Source organism: Pezoporus wallicus, unplaced genomic scaffold (assembly GCF_028554395.1).
Source record: "Pezoporus wallicus isolate ANWC-B61680 ecotype Strahan unplaced genomic scaffold, APGP_CSIRO_Pwel_v1 contig_818, whole genome shotgun sequence".
Taxonomy (NCBI): Eukaryota; Metazoa; Chordata; class Aves; order Psittaciformes; family Psittacidae; genus Pezoporus; species Pezoporus wallicus.
Genome location: NW_026636248.1, coordinates 6,454,816 through 6,470,000, shown reverse-complemented (window position 1 = coordinate 6,470,000; position 15,185 = coordinate 6,454,816). Strand labels below are relative to the sequence as shown.

Sequence of the window (15,185 nt, the reverse complement as noted above, 5' to 3'; positions counted from 1 at the left end):
AATTCCTGATAGCAACAGGGCTTCTGCAACTGCATCATCTTTTCATTCCTGGAAATAAGACAATGAAGAAGGCTATTACCTTGGGAAAACTCCTTTCTTAGGAAAATTTATGACGCCATTTGTGACTTTAGCTCCTTTCTGGTTTTGGTCCTTATATAGCCTCAATTTCTTTAAAATTATAAGAAGCTTAGAGAGTATAATGCAACCCTGTAACAACACATCTTGCAAATGACAACTAAGGCATAGAAAAGTTAGCAATGCAAAGGAGATCTGGGAGACAGAACTGAGAGGAAATAAGTATTCTCTTGCTTCCTTGTCTTTCAAGGCAGAGCACCTGTGTGCCCCAGAAGGGGCAGGAGTAAATCACAGTCTGAAAAATGAAAAGTGATCAGTTCAGCTGCAGGAATGCAGTAAGATTGCTAGTACAGTCCTGTATTATTGCTAACTAAAAATCGGTATTAAAATACTATTCTGATAAGTTAAAGAAGAGAAACAAATCTCCGGCAGCCCCTCTGCTTTCCTGCAGCTGCTGGTAGCTCACGCTGCATCCAAATCTATTGCGCTGTCTGACATTTCAGAGATTTGCAGAATCAGAAGCCCCTCTGCTTTCTGCGGCTCTGCAGACTGATTGGCTAGAAGGCAAAGCAGAGGCGGGGATTGCCCCGAATATTTTTCTCCTCCACACACGATAAAACAGGCAGCTGGCATGCACTGTCTGACAGTGAGACCAGTGCTTGCAGTTTGAAATTAGTTTCTGCTTTGCAGCTGTCACTTGGGCATTTTATGTTTGCCTCTCTTAATGGAAGGGAACAAAAAAGTCTTGCAGCTTACCAGTGAACTAAATGGGATCTAACCATAGCGAAGAATCTGATGCAAAATAACAGACTGTTGGGACTCTGTGACATAGATCACCAAGGTAAATGCGATGATGATTAGAAACTGCGTCTGTGAGAAAGTAAATCAGAATTTCTGTGTTTGAAAAGTTATTTTGCAACAGCAGTCAAAGTCTTCTGAATTGCTGCCTGCCTTGGTGCTAGCTATTTTAATTTGCTTCCCAAGCTGAAAAGGCAAAGAAGGTTTTCAAAGGAATGCAAAGGGACCAGGAGTTTTAAAAGCAGGAAGCTGAAAGTGGATCTCCATAAGATGAATTTCACCCAGCACCGTGGGACACTCCAGCCTCTCCATTTCTGGAACCACAGCTATGGACTGCATGGAAGTGCCAGCGAGCTGAATGGAAAGGGCCATTCCTCAGGAGGCTGCTATGAGCAACTCTTTGTATCCCCTGAAGTGTTTGTGACTCTGGGCATCATCAGCTTGCTGGAGAATGTCTTGGTCGTTGTGGCGATAGCCAAGAACAAGAACCTCCACTCACCCATGTACTTCTTCATCTGTAGCTTGGCAGTGGCTGATATGCTAGTGAGTGTATCTAATGGATCAGAAACTATTGTCATCACGCTGCTAAACAATACAGACACAGATGCACAGAGCTTTACCATAAACATTGACAATGTTATTGACTCAGTGATTTGCAGTTCCTTGCTTGCATCAATTTGCAGTCTTCTGTCAATAGCAGTGGACAGGTACTTTACTATATTTTATGCCCTCCAGTACCATAATATCATGACGGTGAAGCGCGTAGGGGTCATCATCACATGCATATGGGCTGCTTGCACCGTCTCAGGCATTTTGTTTATCATTTATTCTGACAGCAGTGTTGTCATCATCTGCCTTATTAGCATGTTCTTCACTATGCTCATTCTCATGGCATCCCTCTACGCCCACATGTTTATGATGGCTCGAACACATATCAAAAAGATTGCTGTTCTTCCAGGGACTGGCCCTATTCGCCAAGGGGCCAACATGAAAGGAGCCATCACTCTCACCATCCTGATTGGAGTTTTTGTTGTGTGCTGGGCTCCATTTTTCCTGCATCTGATTTTCTACATCTCCTGCCCCTACAACCCTTACTGTGTGTGCTTCATGTCCCACTTTAACTTCTACCTCATTCTCATCATGTGCAATTCCATCATCGATCCACTTATCTATGCATTTCGGAGTCAGGAGCTCAGGAAAACATTCAAGGAGATTATATGCTGCTGTAGCCTGAGAGGGCTTTGTGATTTTCCTGGCAAATATTAAACCAGGCGGATATGTTACAGTGTATACAACATGCAGCAAAGACTTGCAAGCCTTTGGATGAATTTTGGTTTAAATCATGAAGAGTGAGCACTTCTTTCTGTCCCCCATCCCTCTCATGTTTGTATCCTATTCACGTGTAATTCATATTTCTGTACAATGTTTGTGTTATCTACAGTTTGTGATTTATTTGGCTGGAAAGTAGCACTTCATACCAGTTTGTAAGTAGGTAAATAAATATAATTATGAATGTGAAATATTAACAAACATGATCAGCTGTCTGTTCCAACTGCTGAAAAAATAACTAACTTGCATGACTTACAGTACGTATTGACTGATACTGTTCTTATTCTATTGAAGTAATTATAGCTATCCATCACATTATGCACAGCTTAAAATAGAGCATATGCTTCTCTGTTAGTTGATTAGAGGTTCTCTGGAGTCAGAAAACAGATTTTTCATAAAGGCTGTTGGAACCGATGAGTAGTATTCGTTTATTTTGAACTTTTTTCCTCCTACTCCACAAGCAGTAATTCTGTTCTTTGTTACAGTTATTGCCTACAACAACAAGATTTTTCAAACGCCTGCTATACAGACAATTGAATGTTTGAGGTTTGAGTTGTTTTATTTTTTTCAAGATGATGACTGAGAGTACCTTTTGCAAAGTTGAAATTACTCCCTGGAGCATCAGTTAGCCATGGATTTATTTTCTAGACTGGCATCCAGCCTGAAGCAGGTACAGTATTAACATTCACAGTGCCAGCATCAATGTAAAGATTCACTGAGAGATTTACCTGATGTAAATGAAGAAGGAATTCAGTTTAAACGTTCAGTTCTTCCTTGGTCTTAGATGCTGGGTGCTGTCAGCAAGAAGTGCTCTCTGCTTCAGAAGAAAATATATCCTAATTAGAGACAAACTGTCCTCTGTTCTGAAGTGTGGCATTAGCTGATGGGACCCACTGCCAGGTTCCAGATCCACAGAGATCTCAGGTTGTGTTAATTTGTCCTAAGCACCTCAGGTGCATATGAGCTTTGCAAGGGCAATGCCATCACATGGAAAGAATGTGGCTGGTGAGTCTGTAAACCCCTTCTTTGTATCTGTCAGCCCCCTGTGTTACTACTGTTTGAAGTCAGTTCACTTTTTCAGGTGTCTAACTTATGTGCTCCATTTCAGTCTGAAATGCTACTTTCTCTCCACAGATTATAAAAAGGACCTCAGGTCTCTAATTTTAGTACCTTTGGGGGTGTATAAAAACACAGTGAAAACTGTTAGAAGCCCCAGAAAGTTCTGATTTAAAAAGTCAAAATTAAATTTAAAGAATAATTTAGGTTTTAATATTTGATGCCTGATTTTACCAAGGTGAGTAGTGAATTAATTAATTATATTAAATATTAGTTTTCTTGGAAAGGGCTTGTTACCTCAAGCTGCTTGTTCCTTCATTAAAAAAAGACATACAATGAAGAGCCTGATGTCTGTTTCCTGGGATTCTCCTCCAGACAGAAACTGATCTTTCAATGGTGGTTAACTTTTCAGGCTATCATAAAACTGTGACAACATTTGGTCTTCTGTCAAAGAGCATGTCCTGGGTTCAGCAGTAGCAGTCAGTCTTCTCTTTCTTAGTAGCTGGTACAGCTCTGTGTTTTTGACTTTCAGCCTGGGAACAGTGCTGATAACACTGATGTTTTTAGTTGCTGCTCAGTATGTTTACTCTGACCAAGGACTTTCTGAGTCCCATGCTCTGCCAGGGAGGAGGGGAAGTCAAGAGTCAAGGGGAAGCAGAGACAAGACACCTGACCCAAACTAGCCAAAGAGGTATTCCATACAACAGCACGTCATATGCAGTATATAAACTGGGGGCAGTTACTGGGAAGGGCTAGATCACTGCTCGGGTCTGGCTGGGTATCGGTTAGCGAATGGTGAGTGGTTGTATTCTCTTCCCTTGTTTTCTCCCTTATTGTTATTTCAGTGTTGTTCCCAGGATGAAAGTCAAAAACACAGCACTGCACCAGCTACTAAGAAGGAGAAAATTGACTGCTACTGCTGAACCCAGGACAGAGCATGAAGGTGGGTCTCAGTGTCTTTAACTTCAATTTACTTACAGGGAGAACAAGAAAGTTGTTTGACTTTGTGCATCAAAGTTCCTTGGAAGGCCAGCAGCAGAGATTTTAGGTCTCCTACACCCTTGCGCCACTCCATCCACCACACTTCTTGCAACACACACTGTTACATTTTCTCAGCTTTAGTAAAGGATATTGCCACATCACAGGGTGGCAGTGTGGAAGATGTTGAAACATATCTATTACATTAACTCTACTTATTTTCTTCTGGAGGAAACTATAAACATTTCAATAATACATTCCTGCCTGGTTCCACCAGGTGAAGAATAAAAAAAGTCAAAGAAGGAGGATTAAAGCTCAAGGGAAAAAAAAAAAAATGTACTTAAATTGATACTCTATAAAAAATCCAATGGATGCTATTAAAGGCCTTTCCCTCTCCCACAGACGGAGATGGGACATGATGCAAAAATACTCTGGCAATAATGAAAGAAATTGCTGATGTCAGTTTGAATAAGACACAAATCTCACTTGGTCTTTTTTTGCCTTATTTTCTATACCTATTATATGACTGTAAATTCTGGTATTTGGCTCCAGATGGTCCCTTTGTAATCTATGGATGCAGAGAGATTCCAGTGGAAAGTGGCACAAGAGCAAATACTACCTTAGGTCCTTTGAACATTATCTCGAAAGTCTCTTTTTCTCCCCTTAAGCTGTATAAGGACCAAACACCTAATTTAAACACATCTGAATTCTGAAGAGGCTGTGTTTCCATACATTACTTCCAGAATACCCAGTTGTCTTAAAACTAACAATTTCAATTATATTTGCAACCCAAGGGGAAGAGAATTTGTTTCAATGGTTTCTATGTAGTTTCCAAAAATGGTGTGTCTCTCTTTTGCACTTATTTGGACAAAGACTAGCCAAGATAGTTGTGACCCCATTAAGCTCTAAATTTAATTTAGAAATCTAATTTTTAAAAATAGCATACTTCAGATTTTTAGCAGCTCTGAGCCTCCTTAGCAGCTCTTACACATTTATTGTATAAAGCTAAATAAAACTGAATATATACACATACATTTTAAAATGAGTTTATTATTAAAGAGGACTTTTTCATTTCTGGTATTATCTTCTACAGCATAATTTATTGAAATTGACAGCAAACCTCCTACATAGATAATTTTCCTGTTCTCAGATACTCTGCTCCTTCTGAGTAACGGGATCAGTTTCTGTTTGCTTATAGCTCTAGCAGCTTTCCAGCAGAGAGCCATAGAAATTGGTACTTTGGGAGATAAATAAGTTCATCCAGCTTGCTGGAGAGTGGAGACAGTGGAGCGTTTTTTCCACACTCAATTTGCTGAAGCTTTGTTCTTCTATTTGAAAATCTAAGAAAATTAGTTTTTCTTTAAGTATCTGGGATCTAATATTAGCACTTAGCATTTTAGTCATGCTATGTAACCATGGTGTGTTCCCCTGCATCTGCACTTTACACGTGTATGGATTTACATTTTCACTTCTGCTGGAGAAAAGTGGCTAATGACTTTGCTCAGGCTCCTAGAAGGCAGTCTTTGCTTGAGCTGGGAATTCATAGCAGAGTTCTCCACTCTTTCCCCATAACTAGCTGTAATATAACACACAGAACTTTTGAAGCAAATGTCTTTCTTCAAGAGGGGCATTTCTTTATCATTTAACTAGTTTTTTGAACAAAGAAAAAGACTCAAAAGAAAACTTAGGAGGCTATAGTTAGTCTCAGTAGAATGGATTTTGAATGATGATCCAAGATCCCTTTTACAACTGAAACATGTCATATGGAATCAAGGAGAAATGCACTGATGGAACTGTTGAATGCACAGCAGCAATGTCTTCAGTTATGCCTTTAATAGATCTGCAGAGTACACTTTCTAAAATGACTGTGCTGTTGTTGTTAAACTGATCCTATTACACAACATGGTTACTGGGGCTTCTTTATTTTCAAGCTGAATTCTGGTGAAGAACTTTGGTCCCGATGTTACTTGTAATACACTGTATTGCTTACAGGCTTGAATAAAATTGCAGTCTCAATCCCACTGGAAGGAGCTCTCAGAAAATGTACATTTAGGGATGAAATCTTCCTTGTTTGTCCAGAAATTATGTCATATTTAAAATTAATATTCTGATCCCTTCAATTATGTTTCAACTATCCTATGATTTTTTCTTTGGATGAAATACTTCTTTCACTCATTACGGACACTTAACATGTCACAGGAACTGTCTACTGCTAATACAGATACTGTCAGGTAAGCCAGGTTATGAGTTTACCTGGCTGGGCTTTTTCCTTGTTTCAAATGGTTCTGTTGTCCTAGCTGTTTTTCATGGTTTTGCTCATTCTGCATGAGAAGAAGACATTCTCAGAACTGTGCATTCAAAATCACCTCCTTCGAGTTCATAATGTATTCATCAGTTGGTCTCTTACCCATTTGTTCCCTTGCAAACACTGTTAACTTGTTTCAGTTTTTCTTCTTCACACTTGGTGTATTTCTGTATTTCTGGTCTGCCATCAATCCGAGTTCCCTAAATCAGCCCCTGCCTGTGCAGTAGGCTTGCCTTTGTCCAACAGCAAAATCCCCACTCAGCTGCTTGCTCACTCCACACCTCAGTGGGATGAGGGGAGGAAGAACAGGTATGAGAAAACTTTTGGGTCTTGAAGACAGGGATACTGCTTACCAGTTAACATCACAGGTGAAACAGACTTGATCTATGGCAAATTAAAATAATTACCGATTCAGCTAGTGAAAAACAAAAACACCAACTAAAATAACAACTTTCCCCCTGCCCCGTCACCCCAGTTTCAACTTCACTTTTCGTTCCTGACTCCTTTACCTCCTGTCACCCAAGCAGACCAGGAGGATGGGCAATGTGGCCAGCAGCTCCTCTCTGCCGCTCCTTCCTTCTGCTTCAGCATGGGGTCTTCCCAGTTGCTGCAGTCCTTCGGGATAAACCTGCTGCAGCGTGGGCTGTCTCTGGGCTGCAGCTTCCTCCAGCGTACGTCCACCCTCCCTGTGTCTCAGGGGCATCTCTGCCCGGCGCCCAGAGCCCTTCCTGTCCTCCTCCCGCTCTGACCTCGGGGCTCGCAGGGCTGTTTCTCACCCTCAGGGCCCTCAGCCCTGGCTGCCGGGCACCGTTTGCCCTTCCTTACCCAGGCTTTCCCCGAGGCGCCGCCCGTGGCTGAGGGGCTCAGCTCTGCCCTGCGGTGGGGCCGCTGGAGCCGGCTGGGACCGGCTGTGTCCGGCACCGGGCAGCACCGGCCGCTGCGCACAGGGGACAGCACAAGGGCACCTGCACCCGGTACAACATGGCAGGCAGCAACATTGTAAGCACCATTCCAGGTGACGTTCCATTGCTCTATACATTTTAGTTCAATTCCACAGAAAACTCCTCACCTAAATTACTTCCCTTTTTCATGTCCACAGCTTTGAAGTGTCTCCTTTGGGATTTTTACCTCCTGTGATGAACTAATCAACTCAAAAATGTTCTCCTCTTTGGCTCTCCCTGCTGAAGAGCTCTCACTTTAGCGCTTCAAAATCTGTTATTAGCTTCTGAATTAATGACTTTGAACTTCATACTGTTGAATTCCATCCTATTTCTATTATTTCAATCCTCAGAATGATCCACTTTCCCTGATTTTCAGATAGTCCTTTCTGCAGAAACTGCAGTCAGCTTTTTACCACTGAGATCTGATCCCTGCATAACCTTGACACAGCCCTGAGGGACCCACAGACCCTGCAGCCTCTGCTGGCGGTGTAAGTAAGGATACATCTTAAATCTTACATATGTTGTGCCATGCATCTATAAAAAATATTATCTGTAGGTTTCCAGGTGGCAAAACCAAACTTGGAAATCATATAGGTGTGCAATTTGCCATACTTAAATATTTTTGAAACAAACACGTTATGGTTTGTTAGAGCTTTATTCTCTGTAAAGGGCAGTGGGTGAGTAAACCAGCAAAAGTCCAAATACATCTAGAGCCAGTATCAGCAGAGCATAAACAAAACATTTTATTCATGCAATAATCTGCAGCAACCATTTTGAAGAGCAGAGGAATTAAATGATATTATGAAGATAATATTTGCTATAAAAATATCTTCTCTTGAGATAACTTCTCTGTGTGGTTCTGAGATTTCTTCTTATGCTAATACAGGTCATGCAGAGTTCAATTTACACCCCACAAGCACATAAAAAAAATCTAGCAAGCTTTCTAAAGTTGTATTTAGTACAGCCTGAAGGGTAGTGTATTAAAAAAACAACAACAATCAAACTTGGCTTTCAACTTGAAAGTGGAGAGAAAAGAAGGGGTATGAAATAATAATAATAATAATAATGCAAAATTACATTGCTGCTACTGGGGTAATTGCTTTCTACAGTTTTCCAATTTTGGAAGGTCAAAGGGAGTTAGAAAGCTTTCTGGAAAACAAGAATCTATACATAGATTTAACTGCCTCTGCATAAGCATGCCAAGTTCTGATTGACTAGTGTGATTTTGCATTAAAGCAGTGAAAGTCATCTTACAGTGTGTGCCATAAATTACCACTGAGGCTTCTAATTATCTTGATACACACACAGGGAAACTGAAAAAAAAAACAAACCACAACAACTGGCTGAGAATGAAGACAAACACAAATAAGTTGTGTTTGGTAGAAATAAATCTTTATTTATTATCCTGAAGTTTTTACCAGGGGGATGAGGGGGATGTAATTTCTTTCTTATGATTATTGTCTTCAGTTTCACCCATGGAAATGCAATGCTCACAAGTAATACAGGCAGCCTAATTTTCCTCTCTGAGGCAAAGATTATGGGTCTCAGTAAGAATTGCCTCCAGATCAAATTGGATGGTATTCCATGCGATATCACAGTATAATATATCACTGTTTATTAGTGAACTGTGTACCACTGCACACGAGCATTGCTCAGTTTGGGACTATTCATCGCTTACAAACTGTCCAAGGCAAAGGACTGAGATAGTGAATCCTTGAGTGGTCAGCTCACGCAAGGTATGACCCATCTACATTGCTTTTCAAACAACTCCTCTCACACTTGAAGATCTGCTGGCACATCAGGAATGTAATATTCAACAGCCAGGTGATTCAGAGGAGGTTTACGTATGGATTTGGAATGTAAATTTGGTTCTGGCCTCTTGGAGGATCTATCTCTGTGACGCTTCTATCATTTCTGCAGGAAATCACATTTTTGTGACTACCTTGCTGGAACCTGGTGACCCAGACTGTTCCCTTCCCTGAAAGAAAAAGAGAGTGCTTGGCTGGCTCAGGAGGATGGGACACTGACTAAAACTCAGAGGCAAAATCTCAGTAACTTAGTTTGACATGAGTTCAAGTTATAAGCTAAAGTTTCATCGTCTTACAGGCCTTGCTATGGGCCCTGTTTGAAATATATTTTTATGCCAGTAATATCAGAGCTACTGTCCCAGTAAGAGCTTGGTCAGTAGTAAGATATATGCACTAAAATAAGTATGAAGTTTTGTATACTGTATGCGTATCATAAAAAGCCCCCAAATTTAGCCAAATTTAACAATTGTAGCCATACTAAATCTTTTTAGCCAAATTTTACTGAAGTTTTCAGAAGGGTTTAACTACTTCTGAATATGAGCCAGAGAAAACTTAACATTTCTGATTTTGGATGCTGCAGTTAGGATCCTTTGTGTATCCAAATATTCTGAATACTCAAATGTCCTATGGGTATCCAAATATTGTGTTCACTTTATGAAATCTCAGTTATCTGTGCCACATGTGGTGTCTTAGTTATCAAATACAGAATTATAAAATGGTGCACCACCTGATACTTTCTGAGCTTCTGAGCTTCGTAGAGTCCCTTCATCACAGCTATTTTAGCTCTGAAAGAAATGTGATTGATTGTGTAGAACTGAAATGGCCGTGATGCTTTACACCATACAAATTGACTGCATATAAATATTGAAAAACAAGACCATGGACACTAATAGGACTAGGAGTTAATTTTTTTCCTTTATATAAATGTATTTTTTTTTATTTGCTTGTGGGAGTAAAATCAATGAAGTGAATAAAATACTGTCTTATTAATGAAATTTAGTTAGAAAGAGGCATTTTGAGGCAGGGCGTAGGGCTGTTGTTTTACTTTTAATGAGCAAAATATTGTTTTCTGAAGAAAAATCAATTTCTCAGACAGAAAATGTTGCAAAGTCATAGAGCAGGGATTTGTTTATACTCTCTTACCATAAAATTAATAGATAAAAGTACCTGCCAAACTTTGTATTTCAGACTTGGACTTCTGCTCTTTAATTTTCAATTACTGTGACAATGAACCCTGTCCCTAACTATTTAAGAGGAATGTCAATAAATAGATGCATGGCAAGGAAAAGATAGATAAGGAACAAACTCTTTCTCTCAGTGGAATCAATACAGGACAATTCATGGATCTGATTCAATCAGGATTCAGAAGATATGATGGAAGCTGGCTGTAGACTTGTGAAACTTACTGTCAAAGAGAGCTGTGGATGCTGAAAGTGTACATGTTTTCAAGGAAGGACTGCCCAAACTGTCAGAACTAAAATGCAGTGATTGTTACTAATGGCAGACATCAACATACAGTTCAGAAATTCTGAGCTGCAAATAACTAGAAATGGGAGAAGTATTATGGAGCAGTGTTATACATACTTACTGCCTTCCCTAGCCATTTAAGGGCTTACTCTTCCTGTTGGTTTTCCAGTTAGAAAAGCATTCTTAACTAAATGAAATGTCACTTCCCATCACCTAAAAAAATAGTAAAAAGGGGAAAAAAGAAAACGGGAGTGTGGAGTTGTAGCTGTAAAGACACAGGCCTGGGCAAAGCTGAATGAATACTGGAAATAATAAAGAATGATGAACGGGTGAGAACCACGAGATCAAAACTGTAAATTTTATGGGACTGGAAAGAGACAGAAAGTGGAATTATCCTGACTGTGCCCACCACTCCCCCTTAGGTTATCTAGTGCAGTTAAGAATGATGCCAAATGATATTTTGGTCACTGATGTGACTGGGGGAGGGAACAGAAACCAGCTGTACCATTATTAGGTCACCTACATCATGCTTCTTCTTCTAGTGCTAAGGATAACCAGCATGGTGAGAAGATTGTTGAGAATAGGGCCCCTTGAGATTTAGATGGCCACTGCTTTAGATAAGATAGCTTCATGTTAACCCCATGTGGACAATGCCATGGTCTGCCATAGGACAGCAATGGCTGTTCTCTGAAGCTGCTTTCCAATAGGAATCCACCTGATGTCCTGATAGGGAGATGCTTGGGAGACGAGGGCAGTGGCCGGTTTGCTTACACATCTTAAGATATGCAGGCATGTTTTCTGCAGGCAGCATAAAATATGTGTGTACATATATGCATGTGTCTCTGTGGTTGGTAACCTCCTCCCCATCTTCTGCTGGAGGAAGTGCTGCTGCCTGGAAGTAACCAGATTCCCAAAGCATTGCCATGGCTGCCTCACCCCATTGAGATCCAGACACATTGCCACTTCTGCTCTTCACCCTAGTCTTCACTGCTCTTGAGGAAAGCTCACTTGTGTCCTGGGCTGCCTGATTACCTTCTTTCCTCTTGCTAAGCCTCCCAAACTCTAAGTTTATCTTCTTCTTAACTAGGATATAACCACATCTCCTCTCTCAAGTTAACTTCTGATCAATATGAGCTGTCATTTCCCAATAAATAATTCACAGCTGTGGCAGTACTTTTTTACATGCTACAAGTATTAAAGCAGTTAGTGACATTACTTTTATCTGTATTATCACTGGGCATTTGAGTTTGCAACCAGACATACATTGGGAAGACTTATCACTCCACATTTTTATAATCAAACACAGCCAGCATAGCCACCTGTTTTTGAATTAATTTGAACCATTTGGTGAATGGTTTTGATGTTTCATCATTCATGGATCTTGATCTTTAACATGGAAGGCTTCTTCATCCATCTTTTACTTCAACCTTGAGATTGCTATGCAAGTGTTGGGATGCTCAAGGGATACAATTTTAGATGCTCAATGGATACAATTTTAGATGCTCAATGGAAAAGTTTAGCTTATTCCAAACTGAGTTTAATTTTTAATTGTCATTTAGAAGTATGGTCTCAGCTCAGGAAGTCCCAGGAAGAGCTCCTCAGGGAAATGAGTCGTGGTTTAAACCCCAGCCAGACAGCTTGTTCACTCACTCCCAGTGAGTAGTGCCAGGCTGGAAGCAATCGAGCACACCCTCCCCTGGGGCTCTCCCCTTCCCCACTCCCAGAGGGATGGAGAGGGGAATTGAAAGAGTGCAACTCCCATGGGTTGAGATAAGAACAGTCCAGCAACCAATGTACAACACAAATCACCACCGCTACCACCAATGACAACAATGATAAGGGAAAATAACAAGGGAAGAGAATACAATACCACCTGCTGAGAAACGAGTCCCACCCAGAAGACCCTGTGTCCTTCCGGGTAACTCCCAGTTACTCCTCCTGGGCATGACGTGCTGTGGTATGGAATATGTCTTTGGCTAGCTTGGGTCAGGTGTCCTGTCTCTGCTTCCTCCCGGCTTCCCCTCCTCCCTGGCAGAGCATGAGCTTCACAAAGTCCTTGGTTAGGGTAAACATTACTTAGCAACAACTGAAAACATTGGTGTTATCAGTGCTGTTTCCAGGCTGAAAGTCAAAACACAGTGCTGCACCAGCTACCAAGGAGAAAAATTGTCTGCTACTGCTAAACCCAGGACAGTATCCACCCCTTATTCCATAGCATTCACGTCATGCTCAGATCCCACATTTTCAATATACCATCACTCTCCCACATATATACATCCATATAGACACACCGACCAAGAGAAAGACATCATTTTCTTCGTGCATGGACCAATCCCTATAATGCTGCCGAGTCCATTCGGTCCATGATGTCAAGTTCCATCTCTTGTAACAATCTTTCAGGGCAGTAAAGACTGTGTGCAGTATTGGATCGTTGCCTGCTGATGCTGATCATTCCTTTACTGCAGAACTCATCTGGTTCTATCAAAGTTCATTCTCTGTTGGGATGATGTTGGAGGGAAATCAGGGCTAGTCGCTGGTGACCTGGAGACATCTAGTTGATGGGTTATAAAAGTATTACACAGCAGGCAACAGCATACAATTAAGTTCATTGGCTGTTTTCCCCTAAAATCAAATCCCCTTGAGGTATACATCAGAATTCCCCATCTTCCCACATTGCCCACCAAGTATATCCAGGTCCCTGAGCAAAAGCAATCCCACAAGTGGGTTTGCCTTTACCTGAAGCAGGAATAACCCAGACTGTCTTCCCCAGCAAATTCTTCATATGCACCACGGGAACTTTGTCCCCCTCTACAATATGTAAAAGTTCTGACTGGGCTGGGCCAGCCCTGTTGGCAGATCCTCTGGTGTTGACCAACCAGGTGGCCTTTGGTAAGTGTGTATCCCAATGCTTGAAAGTTCCCCCAACCATTGCTCTCAGTGTAGTTTTTAACAGCCCATTGTACCGTTCGATTTTCCCAGAGGCTGGTGCGTGGTAGGGAATGTGATATACCCATTCAATGCCATGCTCTTTGGCCCAAGTATCTATAAGGTTATTCTGGAAATGAGTCCCATTGTCTGATTCAGTTCTCTCTGGGGTGCTGTGTCGCCACAAAATCTGTTTCTCAAGGCCCAGGATAGTGTTCCGGGCAGTGGCATGGGGCACAGCGTATGTTTCCAGCTAGCCAGTGGTTGCTTCCACCATGGTAAGCACATGGCGCTTGCCTTGGCGGGTTGGTGGCAGTGTGATGCAGTCAATCTGCCAGGCCTCCCAGATCATTTACAGCATCATTTGAGAGTTTTGAAGTTTTTGAATGGCCTTTTAATGCTGTTGAGACTTGTTTGCTGATCATGATGGGGATCACCATGTTGGCATGCATGCAGAGTGTATTTTGCCCACGACTAATTTCAAGAGTTAAGCAGAGTCAGGTTTGGGTCTTGTTTGGGGCCAAATGACAATATAGGAGGACCAACAGATTTTTCCTGAGGCTGGACAGTCATGAGTGGCAGGGTGTGTGGGATAGTATGGGCAAGCATCTAAGTCAGTGGGCCCCTCCAGTACTTTGGAATTTCACCACCGAACAACTGCAAAATCCAGAAGAATTAGTAAAACACTTAAATGAGGTGTGTGGTCATTCTGGCCATACTAGAGGCAGACAAATCATGGCAACGTGCTGGGGCTTGGCCTACGCTTACAGGGCCTTGTTCAACACTATCCAGCACCCTCAAAAGGAAAAGAATGTCAGTGGATCTGAGGACAAAGCAGCAGTCAACGCAGCTACTCCAGCTCCAAGCACAGCAGCTTCACCACCCCCAGCGACAAGTACAGTCGCTACTCAAACTTTGGCTGCAATGAACAGCGCAGCTACCCCAGTGGCAAGTACAGCAACTACTCAAACTTCAACTGCAACAGACAGCGCGGTTACCCCAGCTCCAAGCACAGCAGCTGCACCACCCCCAGCAAAAAGTACAGTCGCTACTCAAACTTTGGCCTCAATGAACTGCGCAGCTACCCCAGTGGCAAGTACAGCAGCTGCTCAAACTTCAACTGCAACAGACAGCGCGGTTACCCCAGCTCCAAGCACAGCAGCTACACCACCCCCAGCAACAAGTACAGCTGCTACTCAAACCACAGTGATAATCACTGCAGCCAAACCAGAGGACCAATTCATACCAATATTGGTTGCCCCTGTATGCAAGAGAACAAGCAAAAAAGAGGCAAGAAGGGTGAAGCAAGATGAAGAAACAATGTATTCACCACCTGGTCTAGCATCTGATCAGGAGTCATCATCACATGACGAAGAAGAGAAGACAAGGTGACTTCTTGACCTTGGACCTCAACCGAGCTGCGGAATATGCGAAAAGATTTTGCTTGTCAACCAGGGGAGCACATCATCACCTGGTTGCTCCGATGCTGGGACAATGGGGCTG

The 15,185-nt window shown here is 41.9% G+C and overlaps 1 protein-coding gene across 1 annotated transcript; it reads left to right on the top strand.

Moving 5' to 3' along the window:
- Positions 1 to 680: 680 nt before the first annotated feature.
- Positions 681 to 2,563, top strand: MC4R (melanocortin 4 receptor). The gene has a single exon (XM_057399243.1). The coding sequence runs from the start codon at positions 1,144 to 1,146 to the stop codon at positions 2,137 to 2,139; it is 996 nt and encodes a 331-aa protein (XP_057255226.1). The 5' UTR covers positions 681 to 1,143; the 3' UTR covers positions 2,140 to 2,563.
- Positions 2,564 to 15,185: the final 12,622 nt, after the last annotated feature.

Coding starts and splice junctions, on each gene's coding strand:
- MC4R (XM_057399243.1), top strand. CDS start 1,144: ATGAATTTCACCCAGCACCGTGGGACACTCCAGCCTCTCCATTTCTGG.